The sequence below is a fragment of the Sus scrofa genome, chromosome 14 (assembly GCF_054392235.1).
Source record: "Sus scrofa isolate SSC_HxYL_T2T_F1_AM1 chromosome 14, Sscrofa_HxYL_maternal_Yorkshire_Landrace_v2.0, whole genome shotgun sequence".
NCBI lineage: Eukaryota > Metazoa > Chordata > Mammalia > Artiodactyla > Suidae > Sus > Sus scrofa.
The window spans coordinates 69,648,358-69,665,169 of NC_139396.1; the positions used below are offsets into that span (position 1 = coordinate 69,648,358).

A 16,812-nucleotide genomic window follows, 5' to 3' on the forward strand; every position below is an offset into this window, starting at 1 on the left:
AGTAAGAAGACAGATGGTCATGTTGTAAGGCAATTTAAATATACAAAGTCCCTTTTCCTAACACTGAAGACACTGCTTCCTCAGTTTCTAGATGACTTCAATAAGTATTTTATGACAAAGCTCTCTCCTACTCCACTCACTGTTTTCAGCCACTGCCCCCTTTATGCTGTTGTACGTACAGTTCAGAGGTGAGATTATCAATATGAAAGTCTGCCACTGTTGAAGACAGCAGATACTGCAAAACTGAAGAACACCATTCATCACTGACTCATTTTTGAGTGTGTGACGTCACTCTCTCTGTGGTCCAATTCTCTAAACACTGTTAAACGTGTCACCACAAAAGAAGGGTGTGGAACACAATGAAGAGATGCAGAGTATCCTTTAGTGGCCAAACAGAAGTCCTATCTTGGTCGTCTCCAGTATTCACCTGAAGCTAGTGGGTGTGAAGATACTCAGGGGCCCATCTATCCCTGTCATGTGATCTGCGGGGTAACTGCCACCTGGACCCACCTGGCACTTTGCATTTACCTCTTTCTGTTCTGGAGGGCTGCTCTGGGGTCGGGGGCACGATGGTGTCACACCATCCAGCTCATCAAATCCGGGAACGGGGAACTCGGAGGCTGAAAGCAGGAGCTGGCTGACAGCTGGGTCTGTTACCAAGCAAGACTTTGGTACCAAGGCAGGGAATGGAGGCTCTAGCCTAGCACCATGGAGAGAAGAACAGAGGAGAAAGACATGGAACAGGTTCACTCTCTAAGTCGGCACCTTTGTCTTCATACCCAGACAAGGGTTGAGTGACACTCCCAGTCAACCTGTCCTCTTGTCAATTCTGGGCATGCTTCTGTCAAAAACTATAGGAATGTGGTCAATCCAAGCCCCTGGTATGAAACAATGAAGTGAGGAAAACACAGTGAATAAGGAAAGAAGCAAAAAGGAACAGGTCTTTTGGGGGGAGAGGACATTTAGTAAACTGTGCTCAGATGAGATCAATCCCATCCAGACACTGGAATTGGCTAAAGAACCAAAAAGAGGCGTTCCCGTCGTGGCGCAGTGGTTAACGAATTTGACTAGGAACCATGAGGTTGCGGGTTCGGTCCCTGCCCTTGCTCAGTGGGTCAACGATCCGGCGTTGCTGTGAGCTGTGGTGTAGGTTGCAGACGCGGCTCGGATCCCGAGTTGCTGTGGCTCTGGCGTAGGCCAGTGGCTACAGCTCCGATTCAACCCCTAGCCTGGGAACCTCCATATGCCGCGGGAGCGGCCCAAGAAATAGCAACAACAACAACAACAAAAAAAAGACAAAAAAAAAAAAAAGAACCAAAAAGAGCATGAGAGGAGACTTGTGGTATGAGTTGCCTAGTGATTCTTTCTTTTCAATAAATGGTATTGATTACACATACTTAGTTACACAGCCTTAAGGTTGAGCTCAGATTGTTCATCTGAGAGATGCAAATCAGGTTTAGGAGAACAACAGGTCAGAATCACACCTTACCTGACCCACACTAGCTGCTAGTGCACTCTCCTCCCTCCTTCCCTTCCATACGCCAACACACACACACACACACACACCCCCTCATGTGCCAGGTGCTATTGGAGGCTCACCTCATGTGACTGCTGCCGGTGCTGTAAGCAGCTTCCAGGCCCGGAAGAGGCACGTACGGTAACATGGTGTGGCTGAGGTAGAGCAAAAGCACAAGGGCAGCAGGTCAGGGAGGTACAGCAGGGTGAGTTTGGCACATGATGGTCAACCAGAGCCTGAGGAAGATGAGAAGTGCCTTCCCTCTCTCCCAGTCAGGAGAATCACATTTACGTGCCCTCCACTGGAAGGGGAAGCAGGCTGACAGGAGATTACATTCTGACTTAAATGGAAAGAAGAGAGAGGTAAACGTAACGGAGGGGAACAGGAATGATTTTAAGCCTTATACTGTCTCACCAAGTTGTGGAACATGTGTTAAAGACTTAAAAGTACTTTAAAATAAAACCTGCTAATTTCTATAACCTTACAAAAAATTGCTAAGAAACCTTATTTTCTTTAAAGCTGAGTTGCATGTCAAACATGGCCATGTAGATGAAAATTGTTCATAGGGCTGGTTCCTTTATAAGTAAGGTTTTATTTTTATAGATGAAACAGTGGTATTAATCATGCACAGATATATGAATATGTGCTGTTGGAGAGCTTTTGATACCCCTCAAAGTAAAACCTGTATCAGTTTCATCACAGTACATTTAATTAATAAGATGTGTATATGAGGACCATATATATAGTCTCTCTCCTCTGGGAAGTTAGAGAATTTGTTCAATGGCTAAAACACAGATGATTCAGACTGTTCTAAAGTCCAGTACAATTTAGAACACTGGAAAGGAGCTGTCCAAATGAATCAGGAGACCTCCTTCCGGGTCTAGCTCAGCCAACACATTAACAAGCTGAGTGACCTGAACTAGAAAAGACCATGAACCTTAGTCTTCTCATCTATAAAAACAGGCAAAAATATAGACTGTTCAGCCTATATTACAGAGTGGGGTCAAATGAGAAAATCCTATGGAAACAAAGATTAACTTTTTATTTATTCCTTTCTTTTTACAGCTACACCTGTGGCATATGGAAGTTCCTGGGCTAGGGGTCAAATTGGAGCTGCAGCTGCCAGCCTATATCACAGCAACTCCAGATCCGAGCCGCATCTGCGACCTATACTGAAGCTTTCAGCAACACCGGAACTTTAACCCACTGAGTGGGGCCAAGGATCACATCCGACTTCTCATGGATGCTAGTCAGGTTCTTAACCTGCTGAACCACAATAGGAACTCCCAACTTTTTAAAAACTTATCCTTTATATATTTATTTATTTTGGCTATGCCTATGGCATGTGGAAGTTCCTGGGCCAGAGATGGAACTTGAGCCATAGCAATGACAATGCCAGACCCTTTATCACTAGGCCATCAGGGAATTCCCAAAACATAGCTTAATTTAATCTTTGTTAATTCTTGCTTTCTGGGGTTATTCAATTTATCATGTTTAACATTTCTAAGTGCATCTAGAAAAACAGCAAACTTCTAAACTTAAGCCAAGTATACGTACAATGTTAAGTCACTTTCAGAGCCAAGGAGAAGAAAAAAATTCCCACAAACACCCCCTAATTTCTTTCCTTTTTTTTTTTTTTTTTTTTGTCTTTTTGCCTTTTCTAGGGCTGCTCCCGCGGCATATGGAGGTTCCCAGGCTAGGGTCAAATCGGAGCTGTAGCCACCGGCCTACGCCAGAACCACAACAACGCGGGATCTGAGCCACGTCTGCGACCTACACCACAGCTCACAGTAATGCTGGATCCTTAACCCACTGAGTGAGGCCAGAGATTGAACCTGCAACCTCATGGTTCCTAGTCAGATTCGTTAACCACTGAGCCGTGAAGCTAACTCCAAACACCCCCTAATTTCCACTTCAATTATTTTATACATATAAGAGATATATAATAAATGGAATAATACATGAAATTAAATTAAAAGATAATAATAAAATGCCAGACACAGGAACTAAGGAATAAAGAAAATATTACCCCACCAGAAAACAGAAATATCAGGTGAGGAAGCGTTCTGGAAGGGGAAAAAGGGCCAAAGGGTCATTCATCCTCATAGGATGAAATCAACAGCAAATCTCGGGAGTTGGCCTAATTTAAATCTGTGTGTCAGACACAGGTAGAGAGCAGTTATGAGACTGGAGAGGCCAACATTCCAGGCAGTAGAGGCAGCATAAAACCATTTAAACAACTAGATTCATCCTCTTGTATTTTTACAGCTGCCTGATAAGAAGCAAACATTTTCTTGCTTAACTCTAGGACAAGTACTGGCCATGAGCCATATTCAGGTTCTGGGGGTGTCTTTCTGAAGCACTTTCATTAGTTTTCTGCTAAGGTGCTGGCTAACTTCACAATATACCCCAGAAGCTTTTCAGTGACATAGAATGACACCACAGAACAGACTCACAAACAAAAAGGCCAAGCCCAGGCTGTTAAAGCTTTTTTGTTGTTGAAGTTTTAAACTACAGCAATGGTAAAGGCAAACTATAAAATGCCAATCCTTGAAGCCTCTCTGCTACAGAAAGAAACACAGAGGTTTATAAACTAGATTTGGTGATGCCTACATAATTTGTTTATTTAAAAGGTATTTCTGGAATTCCCGTCATGGCGAAGTGGTTAACGAATCCGACTAGGAACCATGAGGACGCAGGTTCGATAGCTCAGTGGGTTGAGGATCTGGCGTGGCCCTGAGCTGTGGTGTAGGTCACAGACGCAGCTCAGATCCCGAGTTGCTGTGCCTGTGGTGTAAGGCTGGCGGCTACAGCTCCAATTAGACCCCTAGCCTGGGAACCTCCATATGCTGCAGGAGTGGCCCTAGAAAAGGCAAAAAAAATAAATACATAAAAATTTAAAAATAAAAGGTATTTCTGGGAGTTCCCTTGTGGCACAGCCAGTTAAGTATCCAGCATTGTCAATGCAGCAAGGTTCAGGTTGCTGCTGTGGCATGGGCTCAACCCCTGACCTGGGAACTTCCATATGCCACAGGCATAGCCATAAAAGAAAAAAAAAAAAATTCTCCTGTATTCTTTAAACCTCAAATGCTGAGTTAGGTGCAGGCTGTATAATACTTTGTGAACAAGTTATAGTTATGAGTCATTATTTGTCACTACTTAGTCTTATAATGGGATTTGTTCTTTGCAAGGTAGAGGGCAGGAGGAGAAAAGAGATTCAAGATTTAATGGTTAGCAGGATAAAATGGACAGAATAAAGGAAGGTACAAAACAAAGGGTTCTTGCAGGAAATCCAGATCCATCCTACAGGAAAATTAGATGACTCTAGGCTTAAGAGTTACTGCTGCATTTTCTTAGCAGAGATTTGGCAATAAACAGAAAATGCAGACACAGAGTCTCCAAGCTATGCATTTTCAGAAGTGCCTTCTCCACTTCCCAGGGGTAAGATGCAAAAAATAGGGGACGGATTTTACCTGCTTGTGGTGCCCAGAGAGGGCTGCAGCTTGCTGTGAGTGGGATGAAGCACAGAGACCTCCAAGGGGTAGGCAGAAGGCCCATGCTGGCTCCACAGGGACAGCACTCGGCCCACCGAGTAGGGCAGAGAACAGAAGACCTTGTCTGCTATGGAGGCTGGAGACCGCAGCCCCTTCAAGCCCTGGGTAAACTGGGTCATGAAGAGCCTCTGCATGGTGGGCATGTGGCTGGAGCAGCTACGTTTTTTGGTCCAGATCCGATAACATCCAGGGGAACAAAGTGCTAGGAGTGTGTGAAGGCCAAGGATAGAGCAGCCTGCTCTGGTCTGGACGATGGCAGTGGCTCTGTGGTCTTGGAGAGGAGCTGGAGGCTGGGCGCCTGCCTGGCTGTGCAGCCCGGTATCTTCCTTGAACGTGGCCACCCCGGGGCATCCGTGGGCCAGGAAGAAAGAAAAGGTCCACTTGGGGGGTTGAGGTGGGCACCTGGGGGCCTCTCCTAAGGTGAGCCTGGCAGGTGCACAGTGCTCAGGAAAAGCCCTTGGGGGCTCCGTCCCATGCTGGGAGCCTGGCTTCACGTGAAAGGACACTGGGAAGATTTCGGAACCAAACAGCAGCGTTGGCATCTTGTCGCTCAAATCAGTGAAGCTCATTTTGATGGCTTCCAGCGAGTAAAGTGTCAAGGGTGTACTGTTAGGCCTCTTGTCCCAACCACTAACTGCCAAGCATGGACTCAGCTGTGTGGTGCTGTGGGAAAACCCATCCAGGAGCCTTTTATATCTGAGCCGCTTGTAGCTTTTGGCCACTGGGAGAAGGTCCGAGGAACACCACCGCGACCTGGGCTTCTGGGTCCCCGTGGCCAGGGCCAGCCTGGAGGCAAGGACAGAGAGCTTGCTGAGTAAGGCTGATTCTTTGGTTGGCTTCCTGACATTCAGGGCCCCCGGGGACTGGTCCGGAAGGGCCATCGGCTTTGGTATGGGGCTAACGAGGCTCCTGGCTGGGGCTGTTTCAGGTCCGGGTGGCGTGGGCACAGGTGTTGTGCAGGAACTGAGAGATCTGTGTGCTTTTGTGGAGATCGTTTCAGAGGAGCTCTTTAAAAAGGCAGAACTTCTGATTTTACTTATTTTCCTCCCCACACTGACTTGCTCCCGATAGGAAATTTTCTTGCATGTCCGGTGGGGCTGCTTCTTCACCAGCAGTGCTCCCTTCCGACGTGAAGTATCCCCAAAGGCACCTTGCAGTCCCTGGCACCCAGCAGAGGTGGGGTCATGTGCTTTCAGGGGGACACCACGGAGGCAAGGACCTGTGCACGACTCCACATCCTTTTTGAATGGGTGACACAAGCTTTCCTCCATCAGGTCTCTGGACTTCCAAAGCCTGGCAGTGGTATTGCCTGTGGCTGGCTCTGCCAGGGCTACTTCTCTCAGGGTGGAGGGCTCATCTCCACAGCCCTCGGGTTGGCTCTTCCTTGGCACCTCATGTGACAATGCGTTAGCTGCCGTGCACAATTCCAATGTGGGGTGTGCTTTTTCCTGATGCATCTGCTCCTCTTCCCTGTAGTCCAGAGCCTCCTGGCTTTGCTGTTCCTGGGTATCCCCTGGCATTCCCAGGGACGTGAGGTGGGGCTGAGAAACCTCACGCCCATCTTCCCCATGACCACTCTGTCTGATAACTGACTCCTCCTCCACAGGTAAGTGACCCCATGGTCCCCTCTGGTGTCCAGTGTCCTCTCCTTTCACTTCCACTTCTGTTGCCACTGTCAAAGGCAGACCTTTCACACTGATGGCTGGGTTGCCCGGATTACTCCTGTCCCCAGGTGCCCCTTCCTTCATCTCATGCAGGACTGTGTAATCCTTGACCTTTTCACAAAGCATCTCACCATCTTTTGGTTTAAAAAGGTTTTTCGAGTCAGTTTCTTCACCATGCATAAAAGTTTGTTTTTCTTGAAATGACGACAGATGCAAAGGCATTATTATCTTGGTGAATTTCAGGCTTCCCAGGGGAACAGAGTTCTCATCTGGACAATGAGAAGGTAACAGCTCTTCTGAGCAAAGTCCAGTGGTATTTTCCTTGCCACACTCAGCATTTATTTCTAGTCTTGATCCTTCGATCATTCCTTGTGTTTCTGTCAGAGATGCTTCTTTAACTTGCTGTTCACCAAGAGTATAATTTAAAGACACATTTACTCCCCTCAACATCCTTACATTTGGTTCATGATCCGCAACAGACTCCACCTCATGGTCACAAGAGTCTGGACATACTTCTAGATCACAATCTTTTAATGATCTGCATACTTTCTCTTCACATGATTTTTCAGCATTGAAAGATTCTGCTGTAGAGGAAGTGGCCTCCTGGTGATCTGAATCCTGGTTGATCATTTCCATAACCATGGTGGTCAGCTCTCCTGTCTGGGGCAATGGGCTCCTTGAAGGCTCACATGACATCGGTCCATCTCGCCTGGCGCCACCAGTAAGTGTGCTAGAAGCTGTGGCATCCAGAATGCCTTCTGGGGGCTTGTTACTACAGACTGGGGGGAACACGTCCACCATACCATCTGTGGATGCCTCACAACCAGGAATCCTTTTTAAGGCCCCCTTCTTTGCGATTCCACCAGACACGCAGCTATTACTGCCGGGACTGACTGGAAGATCCTTCTGGGGGTGGCTCCCCTCTCTGGTAGGCTCTGTGACCGTCTCTCTCTGGTCACGACCTAGGGTTTCCCTAGCTGGGCTGTCCTCACCTCTGCATTCATCTGGTCTGTGTGGATTGCCCTGGCAGTCGAGGGCTCCATCTGCCTTCTGCTCAAGAGTGTCAGCTGTTGGGTTCATGATTTTAACATTGGAGAACCTAAGAGTAGGAAACTGGTCCAACAATTTTTCAGGACTTGGAATGTTGGAAGGTTGGTTTGGTTCTTGTATGGCCCAGTCAGAAATGTTATGTTTACAAAACATAGCCTCTTTGGGTATATCCTGTTCTTTTTCTTCTAGCCCTTTCTCACTGGGCTGGATGGTGGGGATGGTTTTGTTTGAAGCTTCGCTATTTAACATGCCTGCAGTCATTTCATTTCTGTTCTTACTTCCTGGAAGGCTGCCTTTGGTTCCTCCCCCATCCGGTTCACCTTCCAACAAGGTACAGCTCACTTTATGGGGTACAGAGCCTTCTTTCCCTTGGGGGTGGTGGTCACTATACTGAAATACATTTTCATACATGGTTGTTAGCAAGTTCTCAACTCCCACCAGGGCTGTGCTGGACTCCAGGACATAGGCAGAACACATCTCATCAGGGACGTGCTTTCTTACACAAAGGCAACTAGAGAGAGCCTGAGATTGAGCACTTTGACATTCCACAGCAGATCCCTCTTGAGGCAAGCCTACTGCTTCATTCTCATTTGAGAGCAGTCTGGAAGATAGATTTGTAGCTCTGGAATCAGCTGTTTTGCTTTTTCTTTCCAGGCTTCCTGGTATGCCATTTAAGGTGGAATTGTTTGAAGAGGTACCACAGGTTTGGTCACCTGGTGGAGAGATGTCTTTCATTTTTGTCTTCCCAGGAATGGTCTGGGTACCAGCAGTGACATCTGCGCAATCCTCTAATGGAGCACGCTGACTCTGTTGGCAGCCCTTGCTCACTGCTACAGGCATCTCTTTGTCAGTTGGCAACTTCGTGTGGTTTGGAGAATTAAGGAACACTTGATTTAAAAGACATTCACTTCCCATTTTGGTACAAAGAAGTTCATTCACCTCCCAGGCAGTGCTCTGTTTATCTAATTGTGAACTATCATCCTGGGAGTTCCGTAGAGCCATTTCTGACTCAGATCTGTTATCACATTCTAGGGATGGCGGTGATAGAGCAATGTCTTTCTCAGGTTTTGACACCTCATTTGTAGAACTCATCTGGTCCTCTGGTGTTAGACTCATAGGGGATTTTCTTTCAATCTGAAATCCATTATGGGATGCTTCGTTTGACTGGGTGCTGCCTTCCAGGTTTCTCTGGGTGCTGATGGAGTGACAGTCTTTACTATAAATTTTTTCTCTTAACACATGGGGCTCTGCAGTGGCTGTGTGTTCTGGCTCTTCGATCTGTATCAAAGAGGAAGAATGGCTCTCTTCAGGGCCTGTGCCTGGATGGCTCATGTTACTAAAAGTTCCTCCTTGGTCCTCTTGGTTTGCCAAGCTACCGTGAATGTCTAAAGTCATTTTAAGATCATTTTTTTTAGACATTACTTCTGTGGCCTCAGTGAAAGAATTAGGCATTAAAGAATTAGAGGAGTCTTTATGGACACTGCCTAAAGGGCAGCAGTTATCATGGATATTGCCTTTGGGGAAGTTAACAGTCTCTTTTTTTCCTAAACAGTGACTGCTAGCATCCTCTTCCAGTTGCTTGGCATTAACAAGAAAGAGTTCCTCTCTTTCACTCCTGGGGCTCAAAGGCTGTTCATTTTCTTCTCTAGAAGCCACATTCTTGCTTTGATCATCCCCATTAAAACAGGACTTGTCTGTCTTTTCAGCAGATCCCTTTGGCAAGCTGTCGCCTTCTAAATCACACTTGTCTGAAGATTCTGTTCTGGATTCTGGACCAGACAAACTTGACGTGAAATGTGAAACTTCGGGATTTTCTTCTAAGGGTTCTAAAATAACCACACTTTTCGTGGTTTTGGGACTGCCATGGACAGAACTGTATCTCTCGTTATGGTGGCCAAGATTCTGTTGGTGATTGTCATCTGCTTCACAGACAAGATTTAATCTACACAACTCTTCCTTCCCATGGTCCACTGTGGAAATGGCAATATTTCCTGGTAATAATGGCAACCAAGAAGGACAGGTTTTTAATTCTTCACATTCTTTTTCTGTAGGAGTTGCTTCCATTAATCCAGGGTCCACAAAGTTTAAAGGTTCTAAAGAAATCTCAGCACTGGTCATGATTTTGTCTGCTTCAGGGCAGCTGCTGCACCCATCCGAGAGACCTTTACTCACATGGCTGTTGTTGTGTCCTTCACTATTATTCATCTCAGGCCCACTGACCTTCATACCTTGAACTTCTTCCGTGGATTTCAGCAGAGTGCCAGTTGAAATTTGTACATTTCCTTCTGCACAAGAGAAATAAATCCAAATCAGTACGTAAGCATTAAAACAAACCCTTTGCTCTACCTTCATAAATTCAATCATGCAACAAACAGAAGTAACAAGAAACAATAAGAAAACCAACTCAAGGAGGGAATTGCCATGTTGGTGGTATAAGACCATTGGCTTGTTCTTTTCTGCAAAATACGACAGAGGGCCAAGAAAGTACCTGGAAGAAACAGGTTATTTTGAACAAATGCTTTTCTTTAAATGTCACCTTTTTTTTTTGTTTTTTTAGCCCAGGTGTGCAATGGCTTGATGTGGGATCTTAGTTCCCAGACCAGGGACCAAACCTAGGCTGCAGCAGGGAAACATTGAGTCCTAACTACTAGACCACCAGGGGACTCTCTAAATGTAGCTTTCTTAAATGCACTTACTTAGCTGGATAAATGAATATAATGAGAAGACATATGCCTAATTCAGAGTCTTAGGAAGCTTCCATCTCAAGGCATTAACCAAAAAGTCTCACAATAAAATAGCTATTAAAAGTCATTAAATGACTATCTTTCTAATACCTGAATAAATAATGGATAAAATTATCTCTTTGAAAAAGAACAGTTAGACATAAAACTTTGTGTAGTTCTCTGGTGGTCTAGCAGCTAAGGATTTGGCGTTGTCACTGCTGTAGCTTGGGTTGGATCCCTGGCCCGGGGAATTTTTCATGTTGCAGATGTGGCCAAAAAGAAAAGAAAAAAACCTTATATGGGGTTCCTGTTGTGGCGGAGCGGAAATGAATCTGACTAGTATCCATGAAGATTTGGTTTCCAATTCTGGCCTTGTTCCAGTGGGTCGGGGATGTGGCATTGCCATGAGCTGTGGTGTAGGTCGCAGACACAGCTCAGATCCTGAGTTGCTGTGGCTGTGGCTATGGTGTAGGCTGGCGGCTGTAGCTCTGATTCGCCCCTAGCCTGGGAACTTTCATGTGCCTTGGGCGCAGCCCTAAAAAGCAAAAAAAGAAAAGAAAAGAAAAAGAAAAAGAAAGAAAGAAAAAAAACCCTTATGTAAAAGAGATTAATCTGTAAGTTGAATATAAGTCATGAACCCAATTACCTGGGTGGCTCTCCACAGGATTGGCCATGAGTTGGTAATTACTGAAGGTGAGTGATAGGTACACGGGGATTTAGTATATTCTCCTTTCCACTTCTGAATAAATGTGAAATTTTCCATTATGAACCATTAAAAAACAAACAAACAAAAACCTTTCTCAGCAGAATGTAAACACAATTCATAAAGGAATTTTACTGAACAGAATTTCTCTGAAATTCTAGGCATTAGAGAGAAGTTCCCCAAACTTATTAATCTACAAAAAAATATCCCTTTCCTTTTATTGAAAACACACCCAGGAGTTCCCTTCATGGCTCAGCGGTTCACGAAACCGACTAAGATCCATGAGGATGCGGGTTTGATCCCTGGCCTCACTCAGTGGGCTAAGGATCCAGTGTTGCCGTGAGCTGTGGTATAGGTTACAGATGCAGCTCGGATACTGTGTGGCTGTGGCTGTGGTGCAGACTGGCAGCTGTAGCTCCAAATAGACCCCTAGCCCTGGAACTTCCATACTGGACACCTGTGACCCTAAAAAGAAAAAAGAAAAAAGAAAACACACCCAAAGTATGCAGGTAAATGTAAATATGTGCATATGTACATATATCAGGACATTTGCACTAAACATATAAAGCAAAATGCAAATCAACCTAAAGATCCAATTCTCACTAGAACATAAACTCCTTAAGGGTAAGGATCATGTTTGTTTTGGTTTTCCCTCTCCCTATAGTCTAGCATTATACTTGGTATATAACAGCACTCAAAAAATATTCATGGAGGAGTTCCCTCATGGTGCAGTGGTTAATGAATCCGACTAGGAACTATGAGGTTGCGGGTTCAATCCTTGCCCTTGCTCAGCGGGTTAAGGAACCAGCATTGCTGCGAGCTGTGGTGTAGGTCGCAGACAAGGCTCAGATCCCGCGTTGCTGTGGCTCTGGTGTAGGCTAGCAGCTACAGCTCCCATTAGACCCCTAGCCTGGGAACCTCCATACGCCGCGGGAGCAGCCCAAGAAATGGCAAAAAGACAAAAAAAAAAAAAAAAAAAAATTATGGATATATTAATAAATGAATATAGTTGGGTAAAATCAACAAATGTTATTAATAACATCATCCTAGGGCTTCCCTAGCCATTTCTCAATTGGTACTGAGAGCAGTAATTTTGAGAGAAATGGCAGCGACTCAAAAGGTAAGCCAGCTAGGCTCTGTGACGTCACTTACCTGAGTCTCCTTTGCAAAAAGATAGAAAGTATACTTACCTCAGTGCTATTCTGAGATTAAATTAAATAATACATATAAAACACCACCCAGTACAGGGCCTGTCATATAAAGAAACAGTGTTTTTCCTTTGCTGTGCTCTCTCTGATTCTTATTTTACTGGATCTGAGAATAGTTAAAATGATAAACTTAATAACTAGGCTAAGAAATTCCCGCTGTGGTGCAGCAGCTTGGGTCACTGCATAGGCACTGGTTTGATCCCTGGCCCAGCACAATGGGTTAAAGGAGCCAGCATAGCTACAGCTGTAGGTTGCAGCTGTGGTTCACATTCAATCCCTGGCCCAGGAACTTCCATATGCAATGGGTGTGGCCATAAAATAACAACAACAAAAATAACAATTAACTAGGCTAGGACACGGCATTTAAAAATATTTAGTGTCAGCCAATACTAGATGGATAAACGTATACCACACTCCAGTGTGCAAAGACTACACACACACACAGTGTGCAAAGTTACTAATCAGACACAAGGAAGCTAGAAATTCTAATGTCCACAGAGAGCTCATTTTTGAAGCTGGCCCACTTTCCATATCAGCCGACAACCCTACCCTATTCATGAATGTCTAAGTATGAACACTCCAAATGGTTTTACTGTGCGTCTTGCTGGATGCTGATTTGTGAAACCATTTGTGTCTACTATCCTGAGCCTTCCTCCTCTGTTCTAGCACTGTACTAGTCCTACCCCTCATTACATCTGCTCAGGAAAACCCTAAAATTCTTTATCCACCCAGAAACTATTTAACGTGCAAGGCACTTAAGACAAGGTTCGTGCTCAGGGCCCCTGCCTGCTGGAAGACCAAGAAGAATACCTTTCCAACAAATGTTCCTGGGAAAAGTGGATATCCACATGCAAAAGGATAAATCTGAACCCTAACTCATATCACACAAAATAATCGACTCAAAGTTGATGAGAAACTTAAGAGCTGAAACTATAAAACTCTTAGAAGAAAACATAAGAGTAAATGTTCATGAACTTAGGTGATTTCTTAGCTAGGAAACCAAAAGCACAAGTGATAAAAAATAAGGAAGACTGATAAATTTGACTCCTTCAAAATGAAAAACTTCTTACACCTGAAACTAAAATAATATTGTAAGTCAACTATACCGGAACTTTCTAAAAGTTAAATTTATCAGTTAGAAAAAACAAACAAACAAACTGGAGCTCCCATTATGGCAAAGCAGGTTAAGAACCCAACTAGTATCTGTGAGGATGAGGGTTCAATCCCTGGCCTCACTCAGTGGGTAAAGCATCCAGAGTTGTGCAGGATATGTCATAGGTCACAGATGCAACTTGGATCTAGTACTGCCATGGCAGTAGTGGAGGCCGGCAGCTACAGCTCCGATTCGACCCCTGGCCCAAGAATTTCCATGTGCTCCAGGTATGGCCATTTAAAAAAAAAAAAAAAAAAGGAGTTCCCATTGTGGCTCAATGGCTAATGAACCCAACCAGTATCCATGAGGATGTGGATTCAATCCCTGGCCTCGCTCAGTGGGTTAAGGATCCGGTATTGCCATGAGCTGTGGTGAGGTTGCAGACACAGCTCGGATCTCGAATTGCTGTGGCTGTGGTATAGGCTGGCAACTGCAGCTCCAATTTGATCCCTAGCCTGGGAACCTCTATATGCTGTGGGTACAGCCCTAAAAAGACAAACAACAAAAAAAGACAAAAAGCCTAATTTAAAAACAGACAATTGGATTGTTATGATCATTATACAACTACAGATGTGATAAATTCATTTGAGTAATAAAAAAAATGTTTTTTAAATAAAAATAAAAAAATAAAAACAGAGCGAGAACTCCCCATTTCCTAAGTGTCATGTGTACACAGAAACTTCTTTCCAAAGGGCACAGTATGGCAAGGGGAAGGGGAATAACGCTACAGAGATACCTGACACTTATGGTACCTGCCTGTGTGAATTCCTCCCTCAAAGCCAAAAAAAACCCTTGTCTCATGAGAAAAACAGACAAACACCAGTGGATAGGCATACTACAATATACCTGACCAGTACTCTTCGAAACCTGCAGGGGTGCCAAAAATAAGGGAAGTGTGAGAAACTGTCATGGTCAAGAGGAGTCCAAGGAGTTAAGGGACCTAAATGTAACGTAGGATCCTGGATGAGATCTTGAACTATGTATTAATATTGGTTCATTAACTGTAACAAATGTACAATAAATATATATGCACTAATGTGTTAACAATGGAGGAAACTGGGGTGGGGTCAGAGGGCAAAGGGTGGGATGGAAACTCAGTGCTATCTGCTCAGTCTCTCTGTAAATCCTAAACTGCTCCTAAAAATAAAATTCCATTAAAATAGCTATAATTCAAAACAGAACAAAATGAAACAAAAGATAACAGAAAGGAAGTGGAGAAACTGGAACCTTCATATGTAGCTGGTGTAACTGAAAAATGGTGAAGCTGCTTTGGAAGACAGCTGGAAGTTCCTTGAAATGGTAAACACAGAATTACCACATAACCCAGCAATTCTACTCCTCAGTACCTACTCAAGGGAATAGAAAATAACCCAAATGTCCATCAACTTATAAATGGATAATATGAAATATTATCCCATTAAAATGAATTAAATACTTTACATGCTACAACATGGATAAACCATAAAATCTTTATGTCAAGTGAAAGAAGCCAGTCAAAAAGACATTTTGTCAAATCTAAAATACGACACAAATGAACTTATCTGAGAAACAGAAATAGACCCAAAGACATAAAGAACAGACTTGTGGTTGCCAAGGGGGAAGGAGGGGGGATGGACTGGGAGTTTGGGATTAGCAGATGCAAACTATTATATAAAGAATGATCCTACTATATAGCATAACGAACTATATTCAATACCCTGTGATAAACCATAAAAGAAAATAATATGAAAAAGAAACAATCACTTTTCTGTATAGAAGAAATTAACACAGTAGAAATTAACATCATACATCAACTATACTCCAAAAATGGAGAATGATATGCAAAATAGCATCTTACCAATTAAAGACTTATTTTGGTTAACATAAAGGTCCCCTTAAAAAGTCAATCCCCTACCCCTCCACGTCAAAAAAAGGAGAATTCCCTGGTGGCTCAGCAGGTTAAGGATCCAGCATTGCCAATCCTATGACAGATGTTCGGTCCCTGGCCCTGGAACTTCTGCATATACGCCTCAGGTGCAGCCAAAAAAAAAAAAAAAAAAAAGAAGTCAATCGTGTTCTATTTTACCTACTTGAGCCACAGTAGAAGGAACAACTGTATGTAAAGTCTCAAAAACCTGGAATCCCACACTAACTTGGAACTGCTGTGAATAGGACAATTACACAGACAAGGAAAAACCACACAGACAGAGGAATGTAGCAGTCTAGAGTCACTTATTACACAGTTCAGTTCAGGGGATTCAAATCCACTTCTCAGCAAACTTATAAAATATTAGAGAACATTGACTTTAGAGGTGGACCCATTAGGAATATCTAAAACAAAACTAAGTATAGTAATTTGTATAGTGCTCAACAGTGCAAACACTCACAACAAAGGTTATAAGGATCCATTAGATTTCTGTGAGGAAAACTTAAATCTAATACTCTCAGGGCTAGGAGCTATGCTTTGGGGCAGAGTGAATGTTTTGGCAGCTGGGGTCCCTGGAGAGACAGTACAACCAGATTTCCAGAAACATCATTTACTCCTCAATTCTGTAATAAATGATAAATGAGTAGGTGCTTGACCTTGACCTCAGTAAAGCAAGCTGCAATACTGGACACACCACAGTAGAGCATACGCATCTATTTAACTCAAATCCGTAGCAGCAGCTGCAAGTCCTGCTTGTACTGCCAGGGCTCAAGTCCTACAGAGACCTGCCTCCTTGGAAACTTCATTTTCTGCCTGGCTATGCCTGGTGAGGACAATGGACAGCTGAGCTGGGTCCCTCATGTGTAACATGGCATACTTTGCAAGGTTCTCGAGATGGACAGAAGAATATGTCAGAGTCGGGCACTAGGCTGTTGCTGCTAAAACTTAGGCAGAGTTGCTATTTCCAGTTTGTTTCATCAAACTGAGAACCTTCCCTGTAGCTTAGGGGGGATTTTCATTTTACCAATTTAAGTCATTAAAGAAGAATGGTATTAGGACAGGGAAGAATATTGCCACTGAGTAGTTTATTTGAGGATACCATTCAGAAAAACTCACCTCCTCCAGTGGGGACTGGCTTTTTAGGTGGAGAGTAACCAGGTTAAGTCTGAGAAGGAAGATTTCCTTGTACAAAATAACTCTGCTTCTCCAGTTTAAAGGTCTGTTCAGGAGTTCCCTTGTAGCACAGTGGGTTAAGTATCCAGCATTGTCACTGCAGTGGCCTGGGTCATTGCTGTGCCTTGTGTTTGACCCCTGGCCCGGGAACTTCCAAATGCC

The 16,812-nt window shown here is 44.1% G+C and overlaps 1 protein-coding gene across 21 annotated transcripts in view; it reads right to left on the reverse strand.

Moving 5' to 3' along the window:
• The window catches only part of PRR14L (proline rich 14 like), a 66,174-nt gene that overhangs the window by 21,230 nt on the left and 28,132 nt on the right, over window positions 1-16,812 (reverse strand). For 10 of the 21 annotated variants that reach the window (XR_014825930.1, XR_001300925.3, XM_084993710.1 and 7 more), the window contains 3 exons: window positions 4,990-10,069; window positions 1,600-1,671; window positions 529-700 (listed from right to left, as the gene is read on the reverse strand). Coding sequence is in view for 14 of the 21 variants with exons in the window: in XM_084993710.1 (XP_084849836.1) it covers window positions 529-700; window positions 1,600-1,671; window positions 4,990-10,069 (5,324 nt within the window). In the remaining 7 variants the exon portion in view is untranslated. Of the gene's footprint in view, window positions 1-528; window positions 701-1,599; window positions 1,857-4,989; window positions 10,070-11,153; window positions 11,247-16,812 lie in introns of all 21 variants that reach the window. The other 11 variants (XR_014825932.1, XR_014825931.1, XM_084993716.1 and 8 more) reach the window with 2 other exon arrangements.